This window comes from Pleurodeles waltl, chromosome 6, assembly GCF_031143425.1.
Source record: "Pleurodeles waltl isolate 20211129_DDA chromosome 6, aPleWal1.hap1.20221129, whole genome shotgun sequence".
Lineage (NCBI taxonomy): Eukaryota > Metazoa > Chordata > Amphibia > Caudata > Salamandridae > Pleurodeles > Pleurodeles waltl.
In genome coordinates, this window is record NC_090445.1 from 1194517855 (window position 1) to 1194541619 (window position 23765).

The 23765-nt window shown below is 46.7% G+C and overlaps 1 protein-coding gene across 2 annotated transcripts in view; it reads right to left on the reverse strand.

Annotated features, from left to right (window-relative positions):
- Positions 1 to 23765, reverse strand: part of ANXA7 (annexin A7) — a 387587-nt gene that overhangs the window by 310246 nt on the left and 53576 nt on the right. For both annotated transcript variants that reach the window (XM_069240454.1, XM_069240455.1), the window contains exon 2: positions 1833 to 1887. In XM_069240454.1, the coding sequence (XP_069096555.1) occupies positions 1833 to 1886 (54 nt within the window). In that variant the 5' untranslated portion in view covers position 1887. The remainder of the gene's footprint in view (positions 1 to 1832; positions 1888 to 23765) is intronic.

Genomic DNA, 23765 nt, shown 5'->3' on the forward strand with positions numbered 1-23765 from the left:
AAGCAACAGAGCATGTTAAACACTAGAGGAAGCTTTGCCTACACAATGCTGAAAAATAGAAATAGGTGACGTATGGGTATTAGTTTTAAGTGACCCAGCCAGAATGTAAAGCAGAGGGCCTCCTCTGTTTACAAGCAGGTAAAATCTAACTGTTTTTGTCAAGCCATCTGCTACTTTCTCACCTGTTTTCAACCCATTTTAATGACTACACAACAAAATATAGAGAAAAGAATAAAGCAAACCAGTAATGCTAAAAGTTATTTAATATCTGCAGTTGTAGCACATAATTACATGGGCCATTTAATTCCTCATATCACATTTCAGCGGGAGTTTTTAATTTACATAAGCTGTGCTTAACTGCAGTGCTCAGATTGGTGTTGCAGCGATTTTGCAACAGCAAAAATTAGTACAACAAAAGTTGAAAAGGGGAATGATCAGTCGAAAGGGTGATGTGATGTTACAGTTTGCCTTCCCTAACACAGTAAACTTACTAACAGTAAATTTATTTTAAACACAAAATTGCAATAACTTCAAGTTTCTTACCTGTAGGTGTAGTTTTGCAGCTTGAAGAATTTTCTGGATTCACATGCTGTTCATTATTCCGCCACCTAGTGGTTGGGTCCAGAATTTCTACTACTTCAACAAAAATATAAAAAATTGTGTTTGTCTTCCTTTTCTACCTGTTTGCTGGTTGATGCCGACAGAACCTCCATTTGGCGTCTCCTTGTGACGCTGTTGTACTTCCTCCGGATGTTCCCACTTTAGGTCGCCATATTCAGATATTTTTTTTCCTTTCTTCTTTTTCTCTTCCCATCATTTTGGTGTGGGTGGGTGGGCCGCTTGTGAACCTAGAAAATTCTTCAAGCTGCAAAACTACACCTACAGGTAAGAAACTTTACGTTTTGCAGTGTGAACCTTTTCTGGATTCACATGCTGTACATTGATTTTAAAGCAGTTTTTACTACTGTGGTGGCTGGGTTGAAGATGGGTTTCAACTAAATGTCTTAGCACTCTCTGCCCAACTTCAGCTTCCTTGTTCACCTGATTATCAACACAATAATGTTTAGTGAACGTGTGCAGTGATGACCAACTTGCTGCCATGCTTCTTTCTTGTAATGGAGAATATGACATAAAAGCAATAGTTGCACCATTTTTACTTGTTGAGTGAGCTTCCAGTGCTATTGTTAATGCTTCACCTGCATTGATGTGACATAACTCAATTATTTGAGCAATCCATCTTGCTAATGTGATCTTTGCCACTGTTTTTCCTAAGTAGCTGTTTGAGCACGATGCAAACAATTGCTGAGTCTTCCTGAAAGGTTTTGTCCTTTTAACATAAAACATAACAGAGCGTCTTGCATCCAATGTGTGTAAAGGTCTTTCAGCATGCGTCTTTCCCAATACAATGCTAGCCTTCTTGGAGTTTCCAAAGGCATTGGCATTAGGAGTTTGTGATCAAGATGTCCTGCATATTGGCACAAATGTATATTGTTATTTGTAACCAAAATCGTTTATTTGTAAGTTTTTGTGACAACTGTCATTTCGCGATCCTACGTGACTGTTGTTACAAAGGCTTGCAAATAAATGATTTGGGTATCAATAACCAATCAGTTGCTTTTTATATTTATGTTGTGTTTGGCTAATGTAGTGAAGACTAGATAAAAACCATGAAATATACATAGCCACAGAGCACTGAAATGGTTGAGCAAGATACAGCTATTGATAGTAAAAGACTATAGACAGCATGCCATGGGTGAAAATCTTACTAAAATGGGAAGCATTTGTTTTCTTATTCAAAGTTGAAATGGATATAGTATAAAATGAATACTTACAGCATATCCGGGATAGGCAGGGTAGCCGGAAGGTGGGTATCCTGGATACGACATTCTGCAAACCAAAAAATCAATTACTGTCACTTACTGTTGAATTTTTAAAATCATAAATTCAAGCTCATATTATTTATGGTCAGATCATTTTCTTCATTACTTGTAATGTAGCAAGGGCATAACTAGGGAAGAGTTTGGCAGATCAGCACGGAGTTCCTAACCATAAACAGAACCACACTTAGCAACTGCTCTTCTTCCTACATTTCTTGAATTGTTTTGGTCTGGTGATGCTGAATGTTGTGCCTACTTTTTGAGTTCACTCTCACATTCATGCCTTTTCTCCTCTCGTTATTATACTGGCAAGATTCTGGTATTGTGTTGTTAAATGGATTCTGGTTCTTTTTGAGTCTGGAAATTCCTTATGCTTCGTTCTTTCTAAATGAGCATCAAATCTCACACAATCTTTAGATAAAAAAAAAAGAAAATCCTCAATTGGGACCCAGAAAGGTGCATTCTGCAGGACACAGAGAAAACTCGTAAGAGAGATCACCAAACTCTGCCCAGTAGAGAAAGGAGCAAACCACATCAGTGTTGAGCATCTACCCTGAAATAAAGAAGTACTCTGTTTCAATTATGTTGCCAAAAATACTTTGCATATTGTGGGACTACAAACCTCAAGTATCTAAAGCCATAGCGTACTATCCTGTTGGAGCTGCAGTAACATGCAATATCTTTCATACCCAGAATCGAAACAAATGATTTGTTCCAGCTGATCTGAAAACCAGCAAGAAGTCTGAATTTCTCGGAAGAAGCATCACAGCTTGTAAGTATTGTGGAGGGGATTGCAGCATGCAAGAGGATATTACCATACAGAAAACATATGACCCGTGTAGAGTATTCATTTTATACAGGTCTACTCCACCATGCTCTTCTGCGTTCACTGGAACTTTGAACCTATCTAAAATATGTAATATGGATTACTACTATGCCATAAGACTTCAATGAATTAAGGTCCAAAAAAGTTTGACAGAGACTGGTGTTTTGGACAATCTTATTACAATTTGCAATTTAGGGTGTTGAATGGCTGTACTGTCGTGCATATCTGTCCCCGGGCACCAACAGTTCAAGATCTTGTATAAGCAGAAGGGTGGCATGTATGTCCAACTATGACTAGTTGCCAGTGGCAATTAGGACAGTTAATTGGAAAGTTCAGAGTGGTCGGTGCAACAGTGAAAATTAAATTCCTAGACCGGCTGACAAATATGATATAACACCATGCATGTTTGCAAATCAGAAAAGGAAGCAAGAAATATTATTATGTTCTGTAGAAACAAAAAGAGTAATTCTTATATTGGAGGAATTCTCCCCTAATCAGCTCAAGAGACAATGCTAGCTTGGGAGTCTGAAGACGCCGAGGGTATGGACAAGGTCAATGTTGTCCCACTATTTCTTTTTTTCATAAACATCCAATAAGTATGTTCGAACATCGTGACTTTGCAGTGCTTCGACTTGACGTCCTAGCGAACTACCACAGCCAATCTTTAAAGGGAATGTGAATGCTGGTACAATTCTGACTGGGGTTATCTGAAACAAGTTTGTTTGGAAATGTCAAAACGGGGAAGGAGAGGGCAAGAGAGACTTACAGTCTCCAGTACCAGAATTGGCTTGATTTTTCTATTATCCTTAGATTCTAATGATTTAGACTTTTGGGGCCTCACCATTTAACCCAGATTCCCTCACTCAGCGTACCTGCTAAGAGTTTCCAAAATAGGACTCCTCTGACAAAAGAACCTGGCTCCGACCTGACCTCCCCATACAAACTATTGTGAAAGGAGAGGCATTTGTGATGTAATATTTAGGGTACAATCTTAGGGTGTTGCCGGCTTAGAGAAGAAATGGCATTACACAGACTGTGTTTCTTCTATTTAACAGGTCGCAGATTACTGATCTACAGGAAACTTGGCTAGTTGAACCTACCCACCTTGATAGCTACTAACCTTTTATCTTGGGTGTCCGCCTGGTAGCTTAGTGACATTTATCTCCATTAACCGTCCCTGCACTTTCTCCCTTTTTTAGTCTAACCACAATAATTTTATGACTATTGAACTGGGTTTGAGGGTGGATTCAACTCTTACTGTTACGCTATTATGATATGCATTTCAGATCTACAATTTCATCATAACTAATGGTGCTTTCAGAGTTCCTTCACTAGGACACAGCCTTTGGATAAGGGGATTGTAGGAAATCTGCCTTTTTCTGTGTGGTCATCCTGAAATTTCGTCTTTTTCTTGGTCTTATATTTTTGATGGCTTTAGAACTCTCTGTACTTCACCCCTCCTAAAAAATGGTAAAGTTCCTATGCGCCCCCCTTCAGAAATGGCTGAACTGGCATGATCCTAACTGGTATACATAAAAAACTGGGTTATTAGTGGGGCAGGAAGTGAGGCCTGCGAAAGTAATAGGCCCCCAATTTCCCCCTAATTTGAACCAACACATTGTAGCACTCAACTCGTTCAGGGTAGTGAAGCAGAGCATTTCAAGGCCTACTGAGAGGAGGTGGAGTGACTGGTAATCACCATTTGCTGGCGTGCAATGACAACACTCAGTAAATGATTGTTAAGTACACTAAGCATAAATTTACAAATATATTTACATGAGGTAAATTAACAATACCTTTGATGATCTTCTCAAGTCGCATTTGAACCATTCTCAGTCACAACCACCAAAATGACAGTATCCTCACTCATAAAAGATACAACATCATAATATAAAGGGGTATCACTTTAAATGAAGCAAGCCTATTGGCTGTGTCAAAGTAACTGCTGCATCAATATGTAAGGCACATCTATTGGCTTTGTGAAGGAGTCACCACAACAATAATCTAAGGCAAGACTACTGGCTTTGCCGGGTTCACCACTTAAATATATAATGCAAGCCTATTGGCTTTATCAAGGAGTTAACACAGTAAAGGGCCAATAATCACCAGTTAAAAATTACCATACTCACCGAGTAATCATGCTTAAATGCATTCATTATGGTCAATAACGCATTGCAATGTTTGTCAAACGACTATTAGCAATACACTATCAATAAAGCATTTAAAACACACAACGTGTGTAAGACTTTCTTATACAGCTTTAGGCCACCCACTGGAGATCTCTGCACTCCCAGGGTGTAGAAAAAAAAAATCCAGCCTTAAAAGTAATTTACAGTTAATGAAAGCCTCTCTAGGTCACGCTTCTTTTGAGTGGGGAGACATAGGGTTAATTTCCAAAAGCTAGTCAAGGGGGGCTGCAGACTGGGACAACACAAATATGCAAATTAAGGCCCCAAACAACAATATGGGGTGCAATAGTAAATCTTTTATTAGCTTTCTTGCTGTGTGAAAGACCCATGTATTTTGTTTTGTGTTTGTTTTTTTTTTTTTTGTTTTTTTTTAGCAGGAATGCCTAATCCGACCCGGGACACCCCCAATGCAAGTTCTGCAGTGAGGGCCATTGGGTGAGCCCCAAAGCCCCTTCAACTTCGGCTGCTCCCTGCACACAACGCTGGGAGGAAGCTGGGGACATCCTTTTCCTTCCTCTGTTTCCATTGTGCTTCAGTAGTGGGGAGCAGCATCCTTTCTTCTGGGTCTTGGGTTTCTTGGTCCTGTGACCTAATGCTGATCTTTAGGGTCCGGAGCTGGGGCCCCGGGACTCCTTTAAAGTATGCTGGCCCAGGGGTTCCCTGGCTCATCATTAAAGGAGACTTTAAATTACAGTTCAAAAGAGCATTATAATTATTTTCTAATTGCTACCAATCCGAATTCAGCATTTGTAGCTCAATACAGCCTTGCTACAGTGAAAATAGTTTTGGGGGTATTTCACTGTAAGGACATGTTAACCATTAATATCTACATGTACTGCTTTTAAATAGCTTAACCCAGACTTTATGGGCAATAAGGGCTACGTATGTGAAACTTTGAATATATTATATAAAGGCTTGGGCCTGTCAAAAATGATATTTTGACAGTTCGAATCCGCAAAATCTTGAGTAGATTTTCTAACCGAGAGGCAGCAAAATCCTCTCTAATGGCAGCACGCTCTTGTGCAATGCATGGTGCCGTTCACTCAGATTTTCAGCACTGCTCGCGCTACTGGCGACAAACTGCAGAGCGAGCAGCATATTTTCCACTCGGCTGAATTCCATGGAATACTGCAGAGTTTTTCTGTTACTCCGCGGAATGCTGCGGAATGCTGCAGAGTGCTGCGAGTTCGGTCCATCCCTAGTCTGGATACAGATACAATATGCCAGGGGAGGTCGCCATTATTCCAGGGCCACCACTGTGCTAGAGCAGAACACTTAAGTGCCAATAATGGCACAGCATGTCTTAAATGGACATTATTATGCGGGGGGGGGGGGGGGGGGCAAACACAAGTCAATTACATCAAAAATACCCACAATATGCCATTGATGGACCATGTCCATCACTATGCCAGGGGTGGCAACGAACATCCCAAGGATTACCAAAAATACACATAAGATGCAAAAATATGTCACGTAGGATCATCATGAAGCAATGACCACCAGATGCAGGTAGAGGTTAACATAATGCCTAGACCCGACTGTGTCACGATAATGCACATATGGTAGCACACCACTTGTGGTCCTAGATGCCAGGGAATGTCACCAGGGAGTAACTTGTCTGCAAAGAATGGAACACACACATTCACTCAAACCACACACAAAGACAAATTCAGAACATCTGCCTTATTTACTTCTGTATACATAAAACTCTCTTCTGTCTCGCTTGGGTTGATTCCACAGACAACGGCTAACTTTAGGACCAACACTAAATTAATGTAGATTGGATATTTTCTATTTCTCATATTTCTTCTCGGCATGATATGCTTAGGTGCAACGATCTAAGACAAGCAACCACGGGCAACACTAAAACATGTGCTATATATTTATTTAGAGCTTTTCATTAGCGTCAGAATAACATTAAAGCTCTTGCAAATCCATATAATTAACTTATAGCAAAATATACAATCAAGTTCATGGTTACTGTAAAGTTGGTATTACTTCTATTCCAACGAGAACGTGAAAAGCTGGGTCTTTAAATATCACCCGGAGGCCATACAAGAATGGAGGCTCAGAATATGCATAACTTTTTTCATTTATTCTGCTTAGCAGTTCATTGAGCAACACTATAACCACAACATATCAGCACCGGAAGTACATACCACGTGTCGTAAAACTGAATGAAGCCTACCAGAAAAAGAAAAAAAACACTCCCTTTTTCTTCAGTGTTCAGCAGCCAGACCAGTGCATTTAACTTCAGACTGGTTTTCACAGAAGAAATGTCTGGTTTAAGTTGTCTGAATTTTTCAAGCACTGTGATCTGTTTCCCTCCTTACTGCTTAGCATCGCGTTTGATCAGACAGTGGTCTAGTATCTTTCTCCTCTGAGGGTTCGACCTCGCAACTCCGTCTGAGACCGTTCGGGTGGGAAGTGCAAACCATGCAATGAAATTGCTGCTTAATTTGGAGGATGCGCCGGTCTATTCAGCAAATATGAGGATGCTCCGTGGGGAATCCTGTCAATCCCACTAAAAGGGTCAGAAGGGAAAGTGGTGGAGTCTCGATTATCTCCTCCAGTGGCTGAGATGAAGAGACTCAGTTGTGTGCACACTAGGGCCCTGTAGTGAATGCTTTGTACTTTGGGGGACTTAGTGGTAATAAGCTCAAGGGTAGTTTTCTATTCAGTGAAGTAAATACAGATACTTTTGCATTATTACAATGCCTCAGGTCAGAGGACTTCTGCCTGCTGCCCTATTTAACGAAGTACCAGTGACACCCACATATTCCTATGCCCAGTAGGCCAGTAGTAACTAAGACACAGTTCACTAGGAGCAGAACACATATAACTATTTCCTATACAAGACTGGCGTCCACCTTTCTTTTCACCAGTATAAAAATGAACACACCTGAGCATTATGGCAGGTGTACACCGGGAGCATAGAGATGAAGGTCTGATCGAAGACCTGTTCATCCTTCCCCGGATGACGACTGTGTTGAGACCAATAACCCATCTTTAAAGAATGTGGTCTCCACTGCATGAGTGCCCCTGAGCAAACAAATCCTAATACTGGCAGTTAAACGCAGCCTCAGGTTGCTCCAAAACACTGAGGGAAACCCAAGACAGTGATGAACTCCTTTCCCTCCTACATCTTTGAGAGGCGAGGCAAGCTTTTCTGAAAAGGTGGGCACCACCTTAAAGAATTCTGGGGATACTCGTAATCCTGGGAATACCAAAGAAGGGAAGACCCTACCCCATCAGGAGTCCATGACGATGGAGCAGGACCAAGATGAAGACTCAAGAGAAGAGCATGGTCCCAGTATACCTGGGAGACCGGAGAGTAGTCCGAGCAGACCAGGATGGAGGAGAACACTTCAGAGGATACACTGGAAGTCAAGGAATCAGCAGACCTTCACACCAGAGGCCGTGGAGGCGAAGTAGCCTTCTGAAGCAAAAACAACGCACCAGGTGGATCCAACAAGTAAGGAATACCTTTCTTACTGACTTAAAGAGACAGGTAAGAATAACTGGGTTTCTTCACAAGTGAGTGATATGAGACAACTGGGTGCTGCAAACAGTATCAGGTTTTCAAACAGAGTTTTCCAGAACTCCAGTTCAGAGGAGACAACCCAATCCCCTGTCTTATTTTCCAGTCAGACACATTTGTTATAGACGAACAAATAAGGGTGCTCACAGGCAAGGGGGCAATTTGGAGGGCTGTCTTACAACCCAGATCGTTCTTAAATAATCTGTTCCTCTGAGAAAAAGGAAAGTGGCATCATCCGATAATACATTTAAAGGAATTTAGCCAATGTGTGGTGTTTCACTGTTTTAAAATGGAAGGAATACATTTTCTCAGAGACATGCTCAAACAGAACAATTAGATGGCAAGACTGGATTTGAAGAATGCATATGTGGCAATACCAATTTTCACCCACAAAGGAGGTTCATTCAATTTCTGTGGAGACATCAGGTGTATATGTCATCTAATGCTAAGACCTGTCATAGAACTGCTGAGGTCCAGTGGCATTTGACTCATTATCTATCTGGAATACATCTTGATGATGGACCAGGATCCAGCATGACTACAAGGAGAGCTGGTGTTAGCAGTTTCATTACTTCATGGATTAGGGTTCATCATTAAAGACAAGAAGTCATAATTCAAACCTTCTTAAAGGATATCATTTCTAGGGTTCATCATAGATTCTACACAACAGACATTGGTTTCCACAAAAGAAGATGGATCTCATTAGGAGGGAGCTGAGGAGGACTTTGGGGGGGGGGGGGGGGGGGGGGGGAAATAAGTTTAATTGAGACTACTAGTCAGAATAGCAGGACTCAGGGCGTTACTTATCCAGGTGAACTTCCCAGACCCTCTTCACTACCAGGCTCTGGAGAGTCTCCAAGCATCACATATGAGTAAGGAGTTTGACCCACAAAGCAATAATGGCGCTGACAGAGGAAGTCAGAACCAAGATTCAGTTGTGGCTTCTGCACATGGACGTTTGGCACGGCAAAGCCATTTTTGGCTCAGATGCAGATTTGGTCATAGAATTCAATGCAAATTGTTCAGGATGGGGAGCCAGAAGTAGGGACACTAATACTGAAAGATCCTTGTCACAACTAGAGTCAAAACTCCACATCAATGACCTGGAACTCCTGGCGGGCTCCTTTGCAGTGAAATGCTTGATGAAAGACATAGGCTCTCATTATGAAAAGAGCAGTAAATCCAGTTTACCGTCGCAGTGGCGAACATCCGTTCACCATATTATGACACACACACACACACACACACACTAAACCGACAGAATACTGTCACAAACACATATTTGCCAGACCAAAGGTCAGTGTGAAAACATCGATACGAACACCTATACCGTTACGCCTACAAGACAACGCCCACCACATTATGACCCACAAATCACCACGGCGGCCATTCAATGGCGGTAAACCATTGGCGGTACACACAAGCGCGCTCAGAATGGCTACCCAAATACAAAAACACACAACAGTGGCCAAAACGAAAATCACACACCTGACACTTATACACATATCACACCCACCCACACACAGCACTATAAACACACCCTCATTACCCACAACCCTTTACGGACACCAAAAATTGCCAGGACACAGACACGAAAATCAATGAGACAACCATACACACACACCACAAACACCCATTATGTACCCAACATCCCGCCACATTACTACACACCTTCTGCACAACACACACCACAACATCCATGTCCCCACTAAGGCACCCCCGTTTCATAGATGAGGAGTTGCGGGTCATGGTGGAGGAAATAGTCAGGGTAGAGTCACAGCTGTTTGGAGCACAGGTACAGCAACTATCCATTGCCAGGAAGATGGAGCTATGGCGGAGGAACGTGGACAGGGTGAATGCCGTGGGACATCATCCAAGAACAACGGACGACATCAGGAAGAGGTGGAATGACCTACGGGGGAAGGTACGTTCCGTGGCAGCAAGGCACCACCTCGCCATCCAGAGGAATAGTGGTGGATCCCCACCTCCTCCCCCACAGCTGACAGAATGGGAGGAGCAAGACTTGGCAATACTGCATCCTTAGTGACTCCCTGGAGTAGCCGGAGGACTGGACACTGGTGAGTCAACTCTTGCTACTTATCACCCCCATACCTCCATGCCATCTCCCCCCCTCACTCCTATGACTCCACTTGATCGTACAAAGTGCACCTACACATCTGACTAACTCCAATGCCAAGCCCTGCATGCCATACCAATGCACGTACAGCCCTCCCAATAGTGCATGTACACCCATCACAAAAACATGCAGAGCATGGAGAACTAATATTTCCACAATACATCATCATACACAAACAAAGGTGGCAGGGCAACATCAACGATAGAGGGTGAGCTAGGGATTATAATATGTCACAGACATGAAGCATAATACATCACTTACACCCCACAGGTGCCCCAGTAAATCCCAGCGGCGAGGAGGTGCCACAACTGGATAGTCCCCCAACAGAAGATGCTCCCAGTGATGAAAGTAACTCTGTAATTCAGGATATAGATGAACCACCTGGCCCATCAGGGGCCACTGGTCAGTCGGCCACCCCAGCCCACTCACAGTCCACCACAGCGCCTCTCCCCTCAGTATCCAACACCACAGCACCCACCCAATGTCCCCACACCTCTGTCCCCAGGACACATCAATCAGTGGTGTGCCCACCTGTACAGGTACCCCAGACCACACCTCACACCCAAGACAATCAGGGTCCTGGGATCAGTGGCAGTGGGCACACAGTTCAGGGGACAGAGGCACAGGAGAACAGGGACACTGGGAGGACAGCTGTGCACGGGGGGGGGACAGGCCCATGGAACCGACTCTCCAGGAGGCACTCGCTAATGTCCTGGGGGCTTACCAACTATCCCAGGAGAAGATGGGCCAGATCCTTACCAACATGCAGGAGAACATGCGGCTGCAGGAGGTACAACACCACCATGGTCTCCATAGCAGGAGAGCTGGCTGACATGGCCAACATCATGAGCGAATGGACAGCACACCAGCAGGCCCCAACCACTAGCCAGTCCACTGACCAGCCCTCCACATCTGCTGCAGCTAGTGCACAGGAGGCCCTGCCACAGGACCCACAGGCCACCAGCACCCCTCCCTCTGCAGAAGGTGAACCACCCCGCAAACGGTCCCTGCGACCCAGACCGAAGCCAGAGATACATGCCAAGACAAAGACCAAGACCACCGCCAGGATATGAGACCCTCCTGAATGTCTCCCTTGTGTCCCACCCCGTCACCTTGTCCATTCTGAACTGCCTTAGCTCCCCTTCCTATTGTCCCTTGGACACTGGACCTGTGCTACAAACAGACAGGAACTATTGCCTGGACTTACCTCTACCATCACCCCATTCCATTGCACTTGTCCGGCTATATTTTGCACTACAATAAACACCCTTGAACACAACTTGAGTGATAGTGTTTTATGTGATGTAAATGTGCAATTATAGAAACAGTGAAATCTTGTGCAAATGATCTGAACACTGTGATAGCATACAAATAATGACCTTCAGCTGTCTGTAGTCAACATATCAGTACACAGTTGTTACAACACCAACATCTGCAAAATGAGATGCCATAGGTGACAGTAGTTGAGATGTAAAGGAAGTTAATGCCATCCTGCTACAGCCACACAGATAACATCAATAGTCAGAGTAATGGTCAGTTCCACAGTCTCACCTGTGTGTCATTGGAAGTATTGACGTATAACTGATGTTCTGTTGTCCACATCTTCATCCTCTGCCTCCTCATCTTCACTGTCCTCAGGGTCCACTGCTGCCACAGGGGCATCTCCAATCCACTCCTCCTGCAGATAAGGCACATGTCGTCTGAGGGTCAGGTTGTGCAACATGCAGCATGCTACTACTATCTGGCAGACCTTCTCGGGTGAGTAGCACAGGGATCCACCTGTCAGATGGAGGCATCCGAACCTGGTTTTCTGGAGGTCGAACGTTCGCTCGATGATCCGCCTAGTTCGTCCATGTGCATCATTATACCAATTCTCAGCCCGTGTCCTGGCATTCCTCACAGGGGTCATGAGCCACGATAGGTTTGGTTAGCCAGTCACCTGCAAGTATTGAGGGTCAAACATCAGCCTCACACAATGCTTTGGGGATAACTCCTGAAGGCATACACTGACATACATTGGGTTGGGACTCAGGCTCACCTATTAGCCACACCCTCGGCCTGTGTAGAGGTGCCATCGCATTTGGAATGCTGCTATTCCTCAGGAGGAAGGAGTCACGCACCAACCCAGGATATTTGGCAGTGACGTGAGAGATCTACTGGTCAGCCAGGCACACCTTTTGGACAATGAGTGAGTGGAAACTCTTCTGATTCCTGAACATCTGTTCATTCTTGCCTGGGGTGGGGGAACAAACAATATTTTTTCCGTCATTCGCCCCAATAATATTGGGTATATGTCTCATTGCATAGAATCCAGCTTTCACAGTGGCTCAATCTTTCACCTGCGGGAATGCAATGTAGCTGCGCACATGTGTTTAACCAAGGCAGACAAAACCCTTGCCAGCACTATTGTGTAACACTGGCTGTAACATTCCTGCTGCCAAGCCCACGGTCACTTGGAAAGAACCAGTTGCCAGGAAATTAAGCACAGATAGAACTTGCACAAGAGGGGGGATCCCAGTGGGATGACGGATAGCTGATATCAGATCAGTCTCTAACTGAGCACACCGATTTGTGACTGTGGCCCGGTCCAGTCTATAGGTCAGTATAATGTGCCTGTCCTCCAGTGTAGCCAAGTCCACAAGGGGTCTGTACATGCGGGTTTGCCTCCTCCTCCTATTCATCCGCAGTTCTAGTTATCTAAGGGACACAAGAGTGAGTAGGCGGTCACAATTTGAACAATGGAAACACCACCTCAGTGTACATAGAGCATTTACGTGATGGGACAATGGGAATGGCAATGTATGTGCAAATATAGCAATGACGCAGTTCTCCATCATCTGAATATTATACACCACCATAAAATGGCAACCGCGTGTCCTGTATCTAGGGACAGGTGAAAGTGAGGTAACTCCGCCGGCGTTGGGCGTCATGGCGGAAGGCGGTCTTGCACTGCCGTGCAATTCCTCATTGGCTAATATAGGGCTCTATAGAGTACAGTCCAATGGGGATCACCAGTGGCGGTGACAGTGTACATCGCTGCGGACGTGACCACCATTTTCTATCTTTAACCTCACTTGATTCCAGACTTTCAACAAGACAATACCTACACTGCGTGTGCTGCTGTGACCTGTGTCTGGATCCTGCCATGGCCGGTATGACTGGGGAAAAAGCCCCTGCCTTCACTTCAGAGGAGTTGGAGCGCTTGGTGGATGGGGTCCTACCCCAGTATGGACAGCTGTAGCCTCCAGACCAACAAGTTAGTACACCTTGGGCACGAAGCATGTGACAAAGTTGCATGGAGATGTGTGAGCAAGCATCGTGTCATTTGGGGGGTATGTCTGGTGGCAGTGCACATATTGGGCACCAGGTGATGTGTGTGCCAGTGGAGTTGGAAATTGGATTTGTGGGCCATACGTGTGACAGGCTGGTTTGTATGATTAATGGTGTCCTCTTGTCTGCATTACCTCTGCAGGTCAGCGCCCATCAAAGCACCCACTGTCAGAAAAGTTGGGAGGACCTGAGACGCTGAGCCCGGAAGACTGTGGAGGCCCAGCTCGGGATGGGTGTCCGTAGGAACCTGACCCCCCCCCCCCCCCCCCCCCCTCGATGGCCTGCATACTGGCGGTGGCCTACCCAGAGCTGGATGTGCGCTTGAGGGCAGCACAGCAGCCACAAGGGGGTGAGTACAGTGGGCGTAACAACAATGCTCTGTAGATGGCATGGGATCCTGGTGGTGGGTGTCAGTTAGTGGGTGCCCCTTAAAGCCAGGTCAGACATTGCAGCGTGATCCAGCTCAAGGGTAATGGGTGTATTGCTAAATCTGTTAACCTAGCTAGGTTCAATTTCCATGTCAGGCAGGGCTAAGTGGGTCCCAGAAGGTGTGCAGTTGGCGGTGTTTGGCCCTCATCTTACTGTGGCACCTAGCCAATTGAATGCCAGTTCGGTGCATAGTGCACAATCCTGATCCCTGTGTGTGATGGTAATGTGTATGCCAACTGTGTTGTTGGTGCCGAGATTGAGCCAGTTTTTTTTTTCTCTCTCTCATGTCCTGTCCATGTGTCAATTAACATCATCTGGCGGACGAGCAGGGGCATCGGCAACAGAGGGTGCTGCATCCCACAAGAGGCAGAGTCCACCAACGCTGAGGGAACCAGTGGGATGGAGGGCGAGGGGAGCACCATGGCGGGCACAGGAGGTGACAACACTGACTCTGATTCCTACTCCGATGGAAGCTCCCTGGTGGTGGTGGACACCCCTGGGACCACCCCAGCTACTGGTACAGCTGCCACCCCCGTAACAGCACTGTCCTCCCAGTAGCCCCTCATCAAATTGCCCGTGCCCACTCACCCAGGACGGTGGACATCTCCTTCGCCTCGGGCACCTCAGTCCCTGCCCCAGTGAGCCCTGCTGCTCTCAGTAAAGAGGCTATTGACCTCCTGACGACCATCTTTGTAAGGCAGTCAACCAATGTGAATGCCATCCTGTGGCTGGCATCCCGGATAGGGCATCCACAGTGGTTTGGCGGGCCAACAGAGATCGTTTCAGGCTCTGGCCTCCTCTCTGATGGCAGACATGGTCCCTGTTCCTACCGTTCCCCCTCCAACTACCACTTCCCAGTTCCAGGCCCCTGTACACCAACCCATCCCATGCACACATACAGACAAGCATGCACACCAAACATCAGACAAGAGTGGCACAGACAGACACAGGCCGCACACTTCAGGCCACAAGCACACAAACAACAGACAGTTGCACACATAACCACATCCACTGCCTCCACTGTCTCCCCCTCCTCCTTTTCCTCCCTCACAGTCACATCCACACTCACACCTGCATGCACTGCATCAACAGCCACCACCATCACTACACCACTACCTCCACTGTCTCCTCCTCCTCCTTCTCCTCCCTCACATCCACACTCACACCTGCATGCACTGCATTAACAGCCACCACCATCACTACACCAAGCAGCGAACACACCTCACTTGCAGACACCTCCACAACATCCATCCATGCGTCCCCGGTGTCCTCTCCCACCCTGTCTGCCCCCACTCCTAAGAGACACAAACGCACGCACTCAGACTCCCAAAAGCCATCCACCTCACATACGCACACTGCCCCTAAGTCCAGCAGATGTACACCTCCAACAACCACTCCCTCAACCTCCACTCCCATCCCTCCTCCCTCATCCCGCCCCACCGTCCCTAATATGCTTTTTCTTGCCCAACTTGACCTCTTCCCTACCCCTCCACCCCCTCTGTCCTGCCCGTAAGAGCAGGGTCTCAACGACCGAGCCCAGCACCTCAGCCAGTCTCCCAATGCTCCCATCAAGTCAACAGCTGCTTGCAAGAAGGGGCCCCAGAGTGTGACGGCTGCCACTCCTACTGTGAGCACACCTCTGCCTCAGAATGGTAGGACTAGGGTGGTGAAACCCAAAGGACATGACACGGGGACAGGGGAGGCACTTCATAGTCGTGGAGGCAAGAAAGGAAAGGTTCCGACAACACCACCCAAGAAAGGGAAGAATCCAACTCCACCACCCAAGAAGGGGAAGGATCCCTCTCCTACACCCCAAAAAGGGAAGGTTCCCACTCCACCAACTAAGAGAGGCAAGAGGCCCCCTCCACCTGCAGTGGGTGAGGAGCCTTCACCTGCAGCTGAGACACAACAGCCATCACCTGCAGCAGAGGGCATGTAGGCCACCCTCCTGGGACTGATGTACAAGCAGCCCCCTCCAGAACCAATAGGCAAAATCCCCACCTCAGAGACTGTGACCTTGCCATCCCAAGCAATGAGAAATTGGCATGGGGCCCCCTCCAGAACCACTGGGCAAGTTCCCCACCTCAGAGACTGTGACCTGGTACTCCCCAGCAATGAGAAATGGGCATGGTCCCCCCCTCCAGAACAAGTGGGCAAGTTCCCCGCTTCTGCTGAGGTGCCCCCCAACCCCCTTCCCCCTGAGGTGCCTGCTCACTTTCAAAATAATGCCCCTGCACAGTGCTGTGCGGATATTGTCAGGTAACAAGTTGGGGCTTGGGCTGTGCTCTCTGGCCATGTGTGCCTTCTCTACTTTGGACTGGCCATTGGCCCTTTCTGGACATTTACTCAATTCATTTATTTTATCACATGGACAATATGATGGTTGTTGGCATCAAATTACAATATCAGTTACACCTAGTAATTCTCCTTGCATTATTATGACGTGTGTCCTGCGAGATTGTTTTTCCACTGCAGCTGGTTGTGTGTATGGTATGTGTGTGAATGGTGTGTGTGTATGGTTGGTGTGTGTGTGTGAATGGTGTGTGTGTGAATGGTTGGTGTGTGAATGGTTGGTGTGTGTGTGAATGGTTGGTGTGTGAATGGTGTGTGTGTGTATGGTGTGTGTGTGTATGGTGTGTGTGTGTATGGTGTGTGTGTGTATGGTGTGTGTGTGTATGGTGTTGGTGTGTGAATGGTTGGTGTGTGAATGGTTGGTGTGTGAATGGTTGGTGTGTGAATGGTTGGTGTGTGAATGGTTGGTGTGTGAATGGTTGGTGTGTGAATGGTTGGTGTGTGAATGGTTGGTGTGTGAATGGTTGGTGTGTGTGTATGGTGTGTGGTGTGTGTGTATGGTGTGTGGTGTGTGTGTGTATGGTGTGTGTGTGTATGGTGTGTGTGTGTATGGTGTGTGTGTGTATGGTGTGTGTGTGTATGGTGTGTGTGTGTATGGTGTGTGTGTGTATGGTGTGTGTGTATGGTGTTGGTGTGTGAATGGTTGGTGTGTGAATGGTTGGTGTGTGAATGGTTGGTGTGTGAATGGTTGGTGTGTGAATGGTTGGTGTGTGTGTGTATGGTTGGTGTATGAATGGTGTGTGTGTGTGTGTATGGTGGGTGTGTGAATGGTGTGTGTGTATGGTTGGTGAGTGAATGGTGTGTGTGTGTATGGTTGGTGTGTGAATGGTGAGTGTGTGAGAGTGTGTGTGAGTGTCTCACTCTCCTTTCCCTCCCTCCCTTGTATGCTAGGCGACTGTACTCATCATCTTCGTTGGTGTTCCAGGTGGAGCATGGCGTAGAAGAGCGTCGGGAAGACTCGTAGTTCCGGTTCCATGGCGGTGTTGTTCTTCTGTGTCTCTGATGGTGAGTCTTTCGTCTTCTGTGTTCTGTTTCCGCCAGGCTTTTGATGGCGTTGGCATCACCCCGGAAATCGTGGCGGTTTGCTATGTCACAATGTGGTGTGCGCTTCCTTGTCTTCCACCTGGCTGTTGATGGCTCCAGCTGTGGTCAGTGCTGTTAGCGCCCTGGAGGATGGTGTGGTACATTGGCTGTCTGTGGGAGTTATCACTGCCATGGTCATTATTTGGCAGTAATTACCGCCAGCCTGTTGGCGGCATTACCGCCACTTTAACAGTCACTGCCATTGTCATAATGACCACCATAGTCTAATGCAGTCCAGTATATACACAAGAACATCTTTAGATTCTTGGAATCTTGGCAGGACGATCAGGTTTTTTCAAGAAGAGAAACTGTCAAGGAAGCTGGTAATATTACTGTATTTTATTTTCTCTACGTTGGTAACAGACCTGAGAGCTTTGGATGTGTCAGCTGAAATGTTCACTCCAGAAGGAGTTTTGTTTACAGTGTCCAGAAATGCCAAGTCCCAAACTAGGTGGCTCAATATCACGCATTCCTAAAAAAAAAAACTTTTTAAAAAAAACTTACGTTGCGTGTGGTGAGATGCATTCAGATGTATGAGGATGTGAGAGGAGCTCAGACCCCTTGGGACAAAGCAACTCCTGAATGCAGTCAAGAAGCTGTATAACTCAGTTTCTTTACCCACCATAGCAAGATAAGTGTGATGGGTCATGCAGGAGATAGGAATAGGTACCTCTATATCTGGAGCTCATTCAAGCAGAGGTGTCATAGCTTTCAAAGCCTTTTGTCTAAGTGGCTTCCTAGGGAACATCTCTATTTGGTGCACTGGTCTTTGGATTTGACTTTAAGAAATGTTATTATAAGCTAGTGATAGAGGTGCATCATTGATGGTCAACAGCTTTTAAACTGTCATTACCTGAGCCTCCGAGTCACCCAAGAAAAAACTGATTTTAACCTTAGCAAGCATACCCAAATAAAAGGATTCAGTGGTGACCGTTAGGTATTTTTATCCATACCTGTAGTAGTCCCCATTGAGAGCAATATTTGGAAATGGTTAAGCCTATTCTGGTTTGTAGGGACCAGAATGAGACCCAATGATGAAGCAAGACACCAATAGGGTATGTGAGGGTTAAACAAAACACACTGCAGGTTGGTTGGTTTTGGAAGAAAATCTAATCAGTGACTGAAGACTTTAGGTTATACGATACCCTTATGTGAAAAGTGTAAAAATAGGGAGAAAGTATACTGCATCCCAGTAAATCTCTCTTCTTGCCAGAACAACTAACTATCTGGGAGATCAGTGCTGTGATAACACTTATTGTCACAAGTAAGTATTAATAAAGCATTTTTCTAAAAAACATTAAGTCTTTATTTTTTTCCATCTTTTTCAGGCTACAAAGCACAGTCATACAACCAATCACAAATGGTCACTGCATCCAGCTGAAAAGCATACTGCCCCAAAGCAGAATGCTGTGAAAAACATGGTAAGCTATCATAGGATCATGGATTTAATGATCCAGGAGACTTACTGCAATTAATCAATAATGGTGTTTTGGGGGTGTGGGGGGGGTTTCAAATGCTCCCCGCCCCATCCCCCAGGGTGCTCCATGCAGCCCCCCCACAACACTTAAAACTTTGTGGTGCCACTGCCTCTTCCAGGTGCACCACCAGCATAAAAATAAAAAAAATGAAAAAAAGCCCTTGAAAGACATTATGGAGTGTTCCGTAGCTGAAACAGTAAATTTAAACAGTTCATTTGGCATTACCTGTTTTTTCAAAATTGTTTTATATGGGGAGGAGGACGTGTGCTCCCTCCCACCCCTCCTCAAGCCTTTTCATGGCCATTCCTCGGAGCAAGCATTTTTTTTTAAAGGGGAGAAGGGTGCGTGTCACCCAAGAGCTTTTTAAAAGGCCCAGGGCTCTCTGCACAAGCCTTTTAAAAGGCCCAAATTACTGACCTCCGGAGGTTGATTTTTTTGTTTAATGTGGTTTGGGCATCCGTCCACTGTCCTCAAGCATTCTAAAGGTCTCAGTGACCCCATCCCCTTGGGCCAATTACACCTTTAATGGGAGGAGATGCGGGGGCCCCACTCCAGAGCTTCTTAAGGGCCCAGGAACCCCATCCTGAATGGCCAAATTTGATTCGGGGGGAGAGGGGATGGGGCCCCTTCCAAGAGCCATGGAAGGTCCCCAGGGACCGAATCACCCTGGGCTAGCAACCAAGTGGCCCCTGGGCCTCATCCCCCGGGATACTGCAGTTCCCTGACCAAATGAGCTCAGGCAGCAGGGTGGGGGCAAACAAATATAGCCACTCCTGCCACATCCAGGATAGATGCAGACAGGGGAGCTTGCTGGGTTGAGGGTCCCAGGGGCTGACCAGCGGCCTAAGGCCTCCCATTGCTTTTGGTTACCGGGGTGTGATCAGGCACCCACTGCAACTAAATGTTGTTTCTACCCTGGGACTATGTTATAGCTCAGGAAGTGTGGGGAGGCACACTCCCCTTACCAGAATAAGCAAACCTGCCCTGGCAGTAGGGTCACCAGGGTCTCAAAATGGCACTGAGAGGGAGTCTTGCGCTCCTCTTCCCTTTAATGTGATAGATAATGTAATATAAAGTGATATTGCCCCATGGGTGGGGTCCCGGAAGCCTTCTAATGGTCCAATGGGAAGTGGCGGGGGCACTCTCCCCTCCCCTAATAAAATCACCCCCTGGCCCCAACCTACCATAGGGGAATTAAAAGTGAAAAGGGTGGTAGAGGCTGGTCTTTATTTCTTTTCACAGGACCCCCACCTACCTGGTTTAAAGGGAAAGGAATGCCCCCTATCTTTTTTATACTTTTTACTGGACTGGACTGGAGACTGAGGCCCTCATTACGACTTTGGAAGATTTTTTTGCAAGACGGCCGAAGCAGCCTCCGCCAACAGATCGACAGTGTTGCCGGTCCGAAGACCGCGCAATTAGGAGTTGCTTAGGATTCCCGCCAGTCTATGGGTGGAAATCCGACCCCGTGGGCCTGGCCGACAGAGAAAGAGAAACAGTTCCATTGCCACGCCAACAGGACTCCACCCGCCGTATTATGATGAGTAATATGGCGCAGCAGTGCAGTGCTGGCAAACGCCAGGACTCATCCCCCCGGACAACCACCTTGCCGAAATGGGTAAGTAGGCCATCCGGCTTGAGGGGGGGGGGAGGGGGGCGCAGTGGGGTAGGGAGTTTTTGGGTGCATGTGTGTGGTGTGTGCATGTATGTGTAGCAGAATGGGTGTGCATGAGTGCATGTGTGTATGTATGTGTGCGTGGAAGGTGTGTGTGTCTGCATGTATGCAGAGGGGAGGGGGTGTTGGGGTGCGAGTGAATGAGTAGGTATGTGCATTGGGATGCATGCCAGTGGGAGTGTCTGTGTATGCATGCAAGTGGGGGGGTGTGTGTATGTTAATAGTGGGGTGTCTGTGTGTATGCGTGCAGTCGGGTGGGGGTGTTTGTATGGAAGTGTGCTGATCGGGAGTTTGAATGGATATATGCGTAGAGGGGTGGGGGTGTGCAAGAATGCGGAGGGGGGTGCGTATGTGTGAGTGGGGATTTGTGTAGGTCAGTGTGAGAGCGGGTGGGGATGTTAGTATGGATGTGTGCGGTTGGGTGGGGGTTTGGAAGTGTGTGTATGTGTGGGGATGGGTGTGCCGGTGACAGGAGTGGAGATTCCTGTTGCCGGGTGTGTTACCGCCAGGGTTTTCATGGCGCTGTGACTTCCACAAACAGCCTGGCAGCATGTTGCCTGGCAGTATGTTGCCTCCTCATTCGGCTGATGGTGTAAGGCCTGCCACCGGCCCGGAGGAGCTTTCTGTTGAATGTGTCGCTGTGACCGCACCGGCAGGACGGGCGGCGGTATGGCAGTTTGGCATTGGCCGAACTGGCCTACTTGTAATGTGGCAGTCTTTACCGCCGGGTCTGAGGCAGTAAGACAGCCACCACAGGTGTGGCGGTCTACCATTACACTTGAAATGAGGGCCTGAGTTTCCAAGTCGTAAAATGGCTGCCACCCCATCTTCACATCTTTGTTGATGTGGCGCCAGGCAATCAGATTAATCAATCAATCAATCAAAGCATTTGTAAAGGACACTACTCACCCGTGAGGGTCTCAACCTGCTAATTGGGTGGGGGAGGGGGCTGCTACTGATCGAACAGCCAAGTCTTGAGGTGTCTCCTGAAGGTAAGTAGGTCCTGTGCCTGTCGTAGGTGAGTGGAAAAGTGTTCCATGTCTTGGCGGTGAGGTGGGAGAACGATCTGCTGCCGGTGGTTGTTCTGTGGATGCGTGGGACAGTGGAGAGGGCAAGGTCAGCGGAGTGAAGCTGTCGGTCGGGGTGTAGAAGGAGAGCCGTCTGTTGAGGTATTCTGGTCTGGTGTTGTGTGGTGCCTTGTGAGCATGTGTGAGGAGTTTGAACGTGATTCTCTTGTTGACTGGGAGCCAGTGCAGGTTTCTCAGGTGGGCTGTGATGTGGCTGTGGGGGGGGATGCCAAGATGAGGTGTGCGGAGGCGTTCTGTATACGTTGCAGTCTTTTCTGGAGCTTGGCTGTGGTTCCTGCATAGAGAGCATTGCCATAGTCCTGTTTGCTGCTTACAAGGGCTTGGGTGACCTCCTTCTGGTTTCAGTGGGGATCCATTTGTAGATCTTCCGAAGCATGCAGAGGGTGTTGAAGCAGAAGGAAGAGACGGTGTTGACTTGCTGGGTCATTGATAGCAATGAGTCAAGGATGAATCTCAGGTTCCGTGCGTGGTCGGTGGGTGTCAGTTCGGTTCTCACTGTTGCAGGTCAATAGGAGTTTTCCCATGCGGTGGAGGAGGAGCCGAGGATGAGGAACTCGGTTTTGTCAGAATTCAGTTTCAGGCAGCTGCTCTTCATCCATTCGGGGATAGCCTTCATTCCTTCGTGGAGGTTGGTTTTGGCCGTGGCGGGGTCCTTGGTAAGGGAGGGAGAGGATCAGCTGGGTGTCATCGGCGTATGAGACGATGTTGAGGTTGTGAGAACGGGCGGTGTTTGCGAGCGGAATCATGTAGATGTTAAAGAGGGTCAGGCTGAGGGATGATCCCAGGGGTACACCGCAGATGATTTTGGTGGCTTCAGAGCGGAATGGAGGGAGGTGGACTCTGAGCTCTGCCAGTGAGGAAAGAAATTATATATTTTAATTTTACAAACAGCTAAGCAACTGTGATATTACTGGTGCTCATCCCCACATCAATGTCAATAAGCAAGGTACCACAACATCTATGGCATCCGCTCCTCACACCAATTAAACAATCAAACTGGAGCATGCACATAATGAAACGTACAGTGTTATAGCCAATGAAACCTTTTTGCCAACAATCCCCATGCAATAGTCCTTATTTTCTCCTCCTCAAACAAGTAATCCGGAACATAAAAGGAGTGGTGGCTTCAGTTCCTTTTATTGTTTTCACATTTATCATATAGAATAGAATACAGATGATTCATCTGACGTGTTTTGTCCAATATTGGACTTTCTCAAGGCTAATCAAGATAACGTAATATAGCAGTAGGAAAGAGGAATACTAGCAAAGCGTGTCAAATTCAAATGGAAGACCCAGTTCATTTACAAATCTGCCATAGCAAAAAAAAACTGCTTTACTGTGATGAGCTCCAAAATATAATTTTACCTCCTCGTCAATCAGCACTAAATTGTATTCAATATGCTCTCCAATCCTTAAAACATCAAGCCTGTCGGGAACACAGACACTTGGCCTAGTTGCTTGTGCCAAATGCACCTAGCCAGCCCGCGTCCATTCATTCATTCATAGGGAATCCGCAAGCAATAAATGTCAAAACCCTTACATAAACTACAAGTAAAATGCTTCAGTTTTGGACCTTAATGAGTCAAATATGTATTTTGGACCTTGAATAGTCCTAAGCATACCACATAGGCATCAGCATCCCACAGTCCTACCCGGTCTCTATATGTACCTAAATTCTGAATCTTAATTTCTCAATAACTACTGGACAGATTTATACCAAGCCACAAAAAGCACACTTTATGGATTGAGATCCAGTTTTC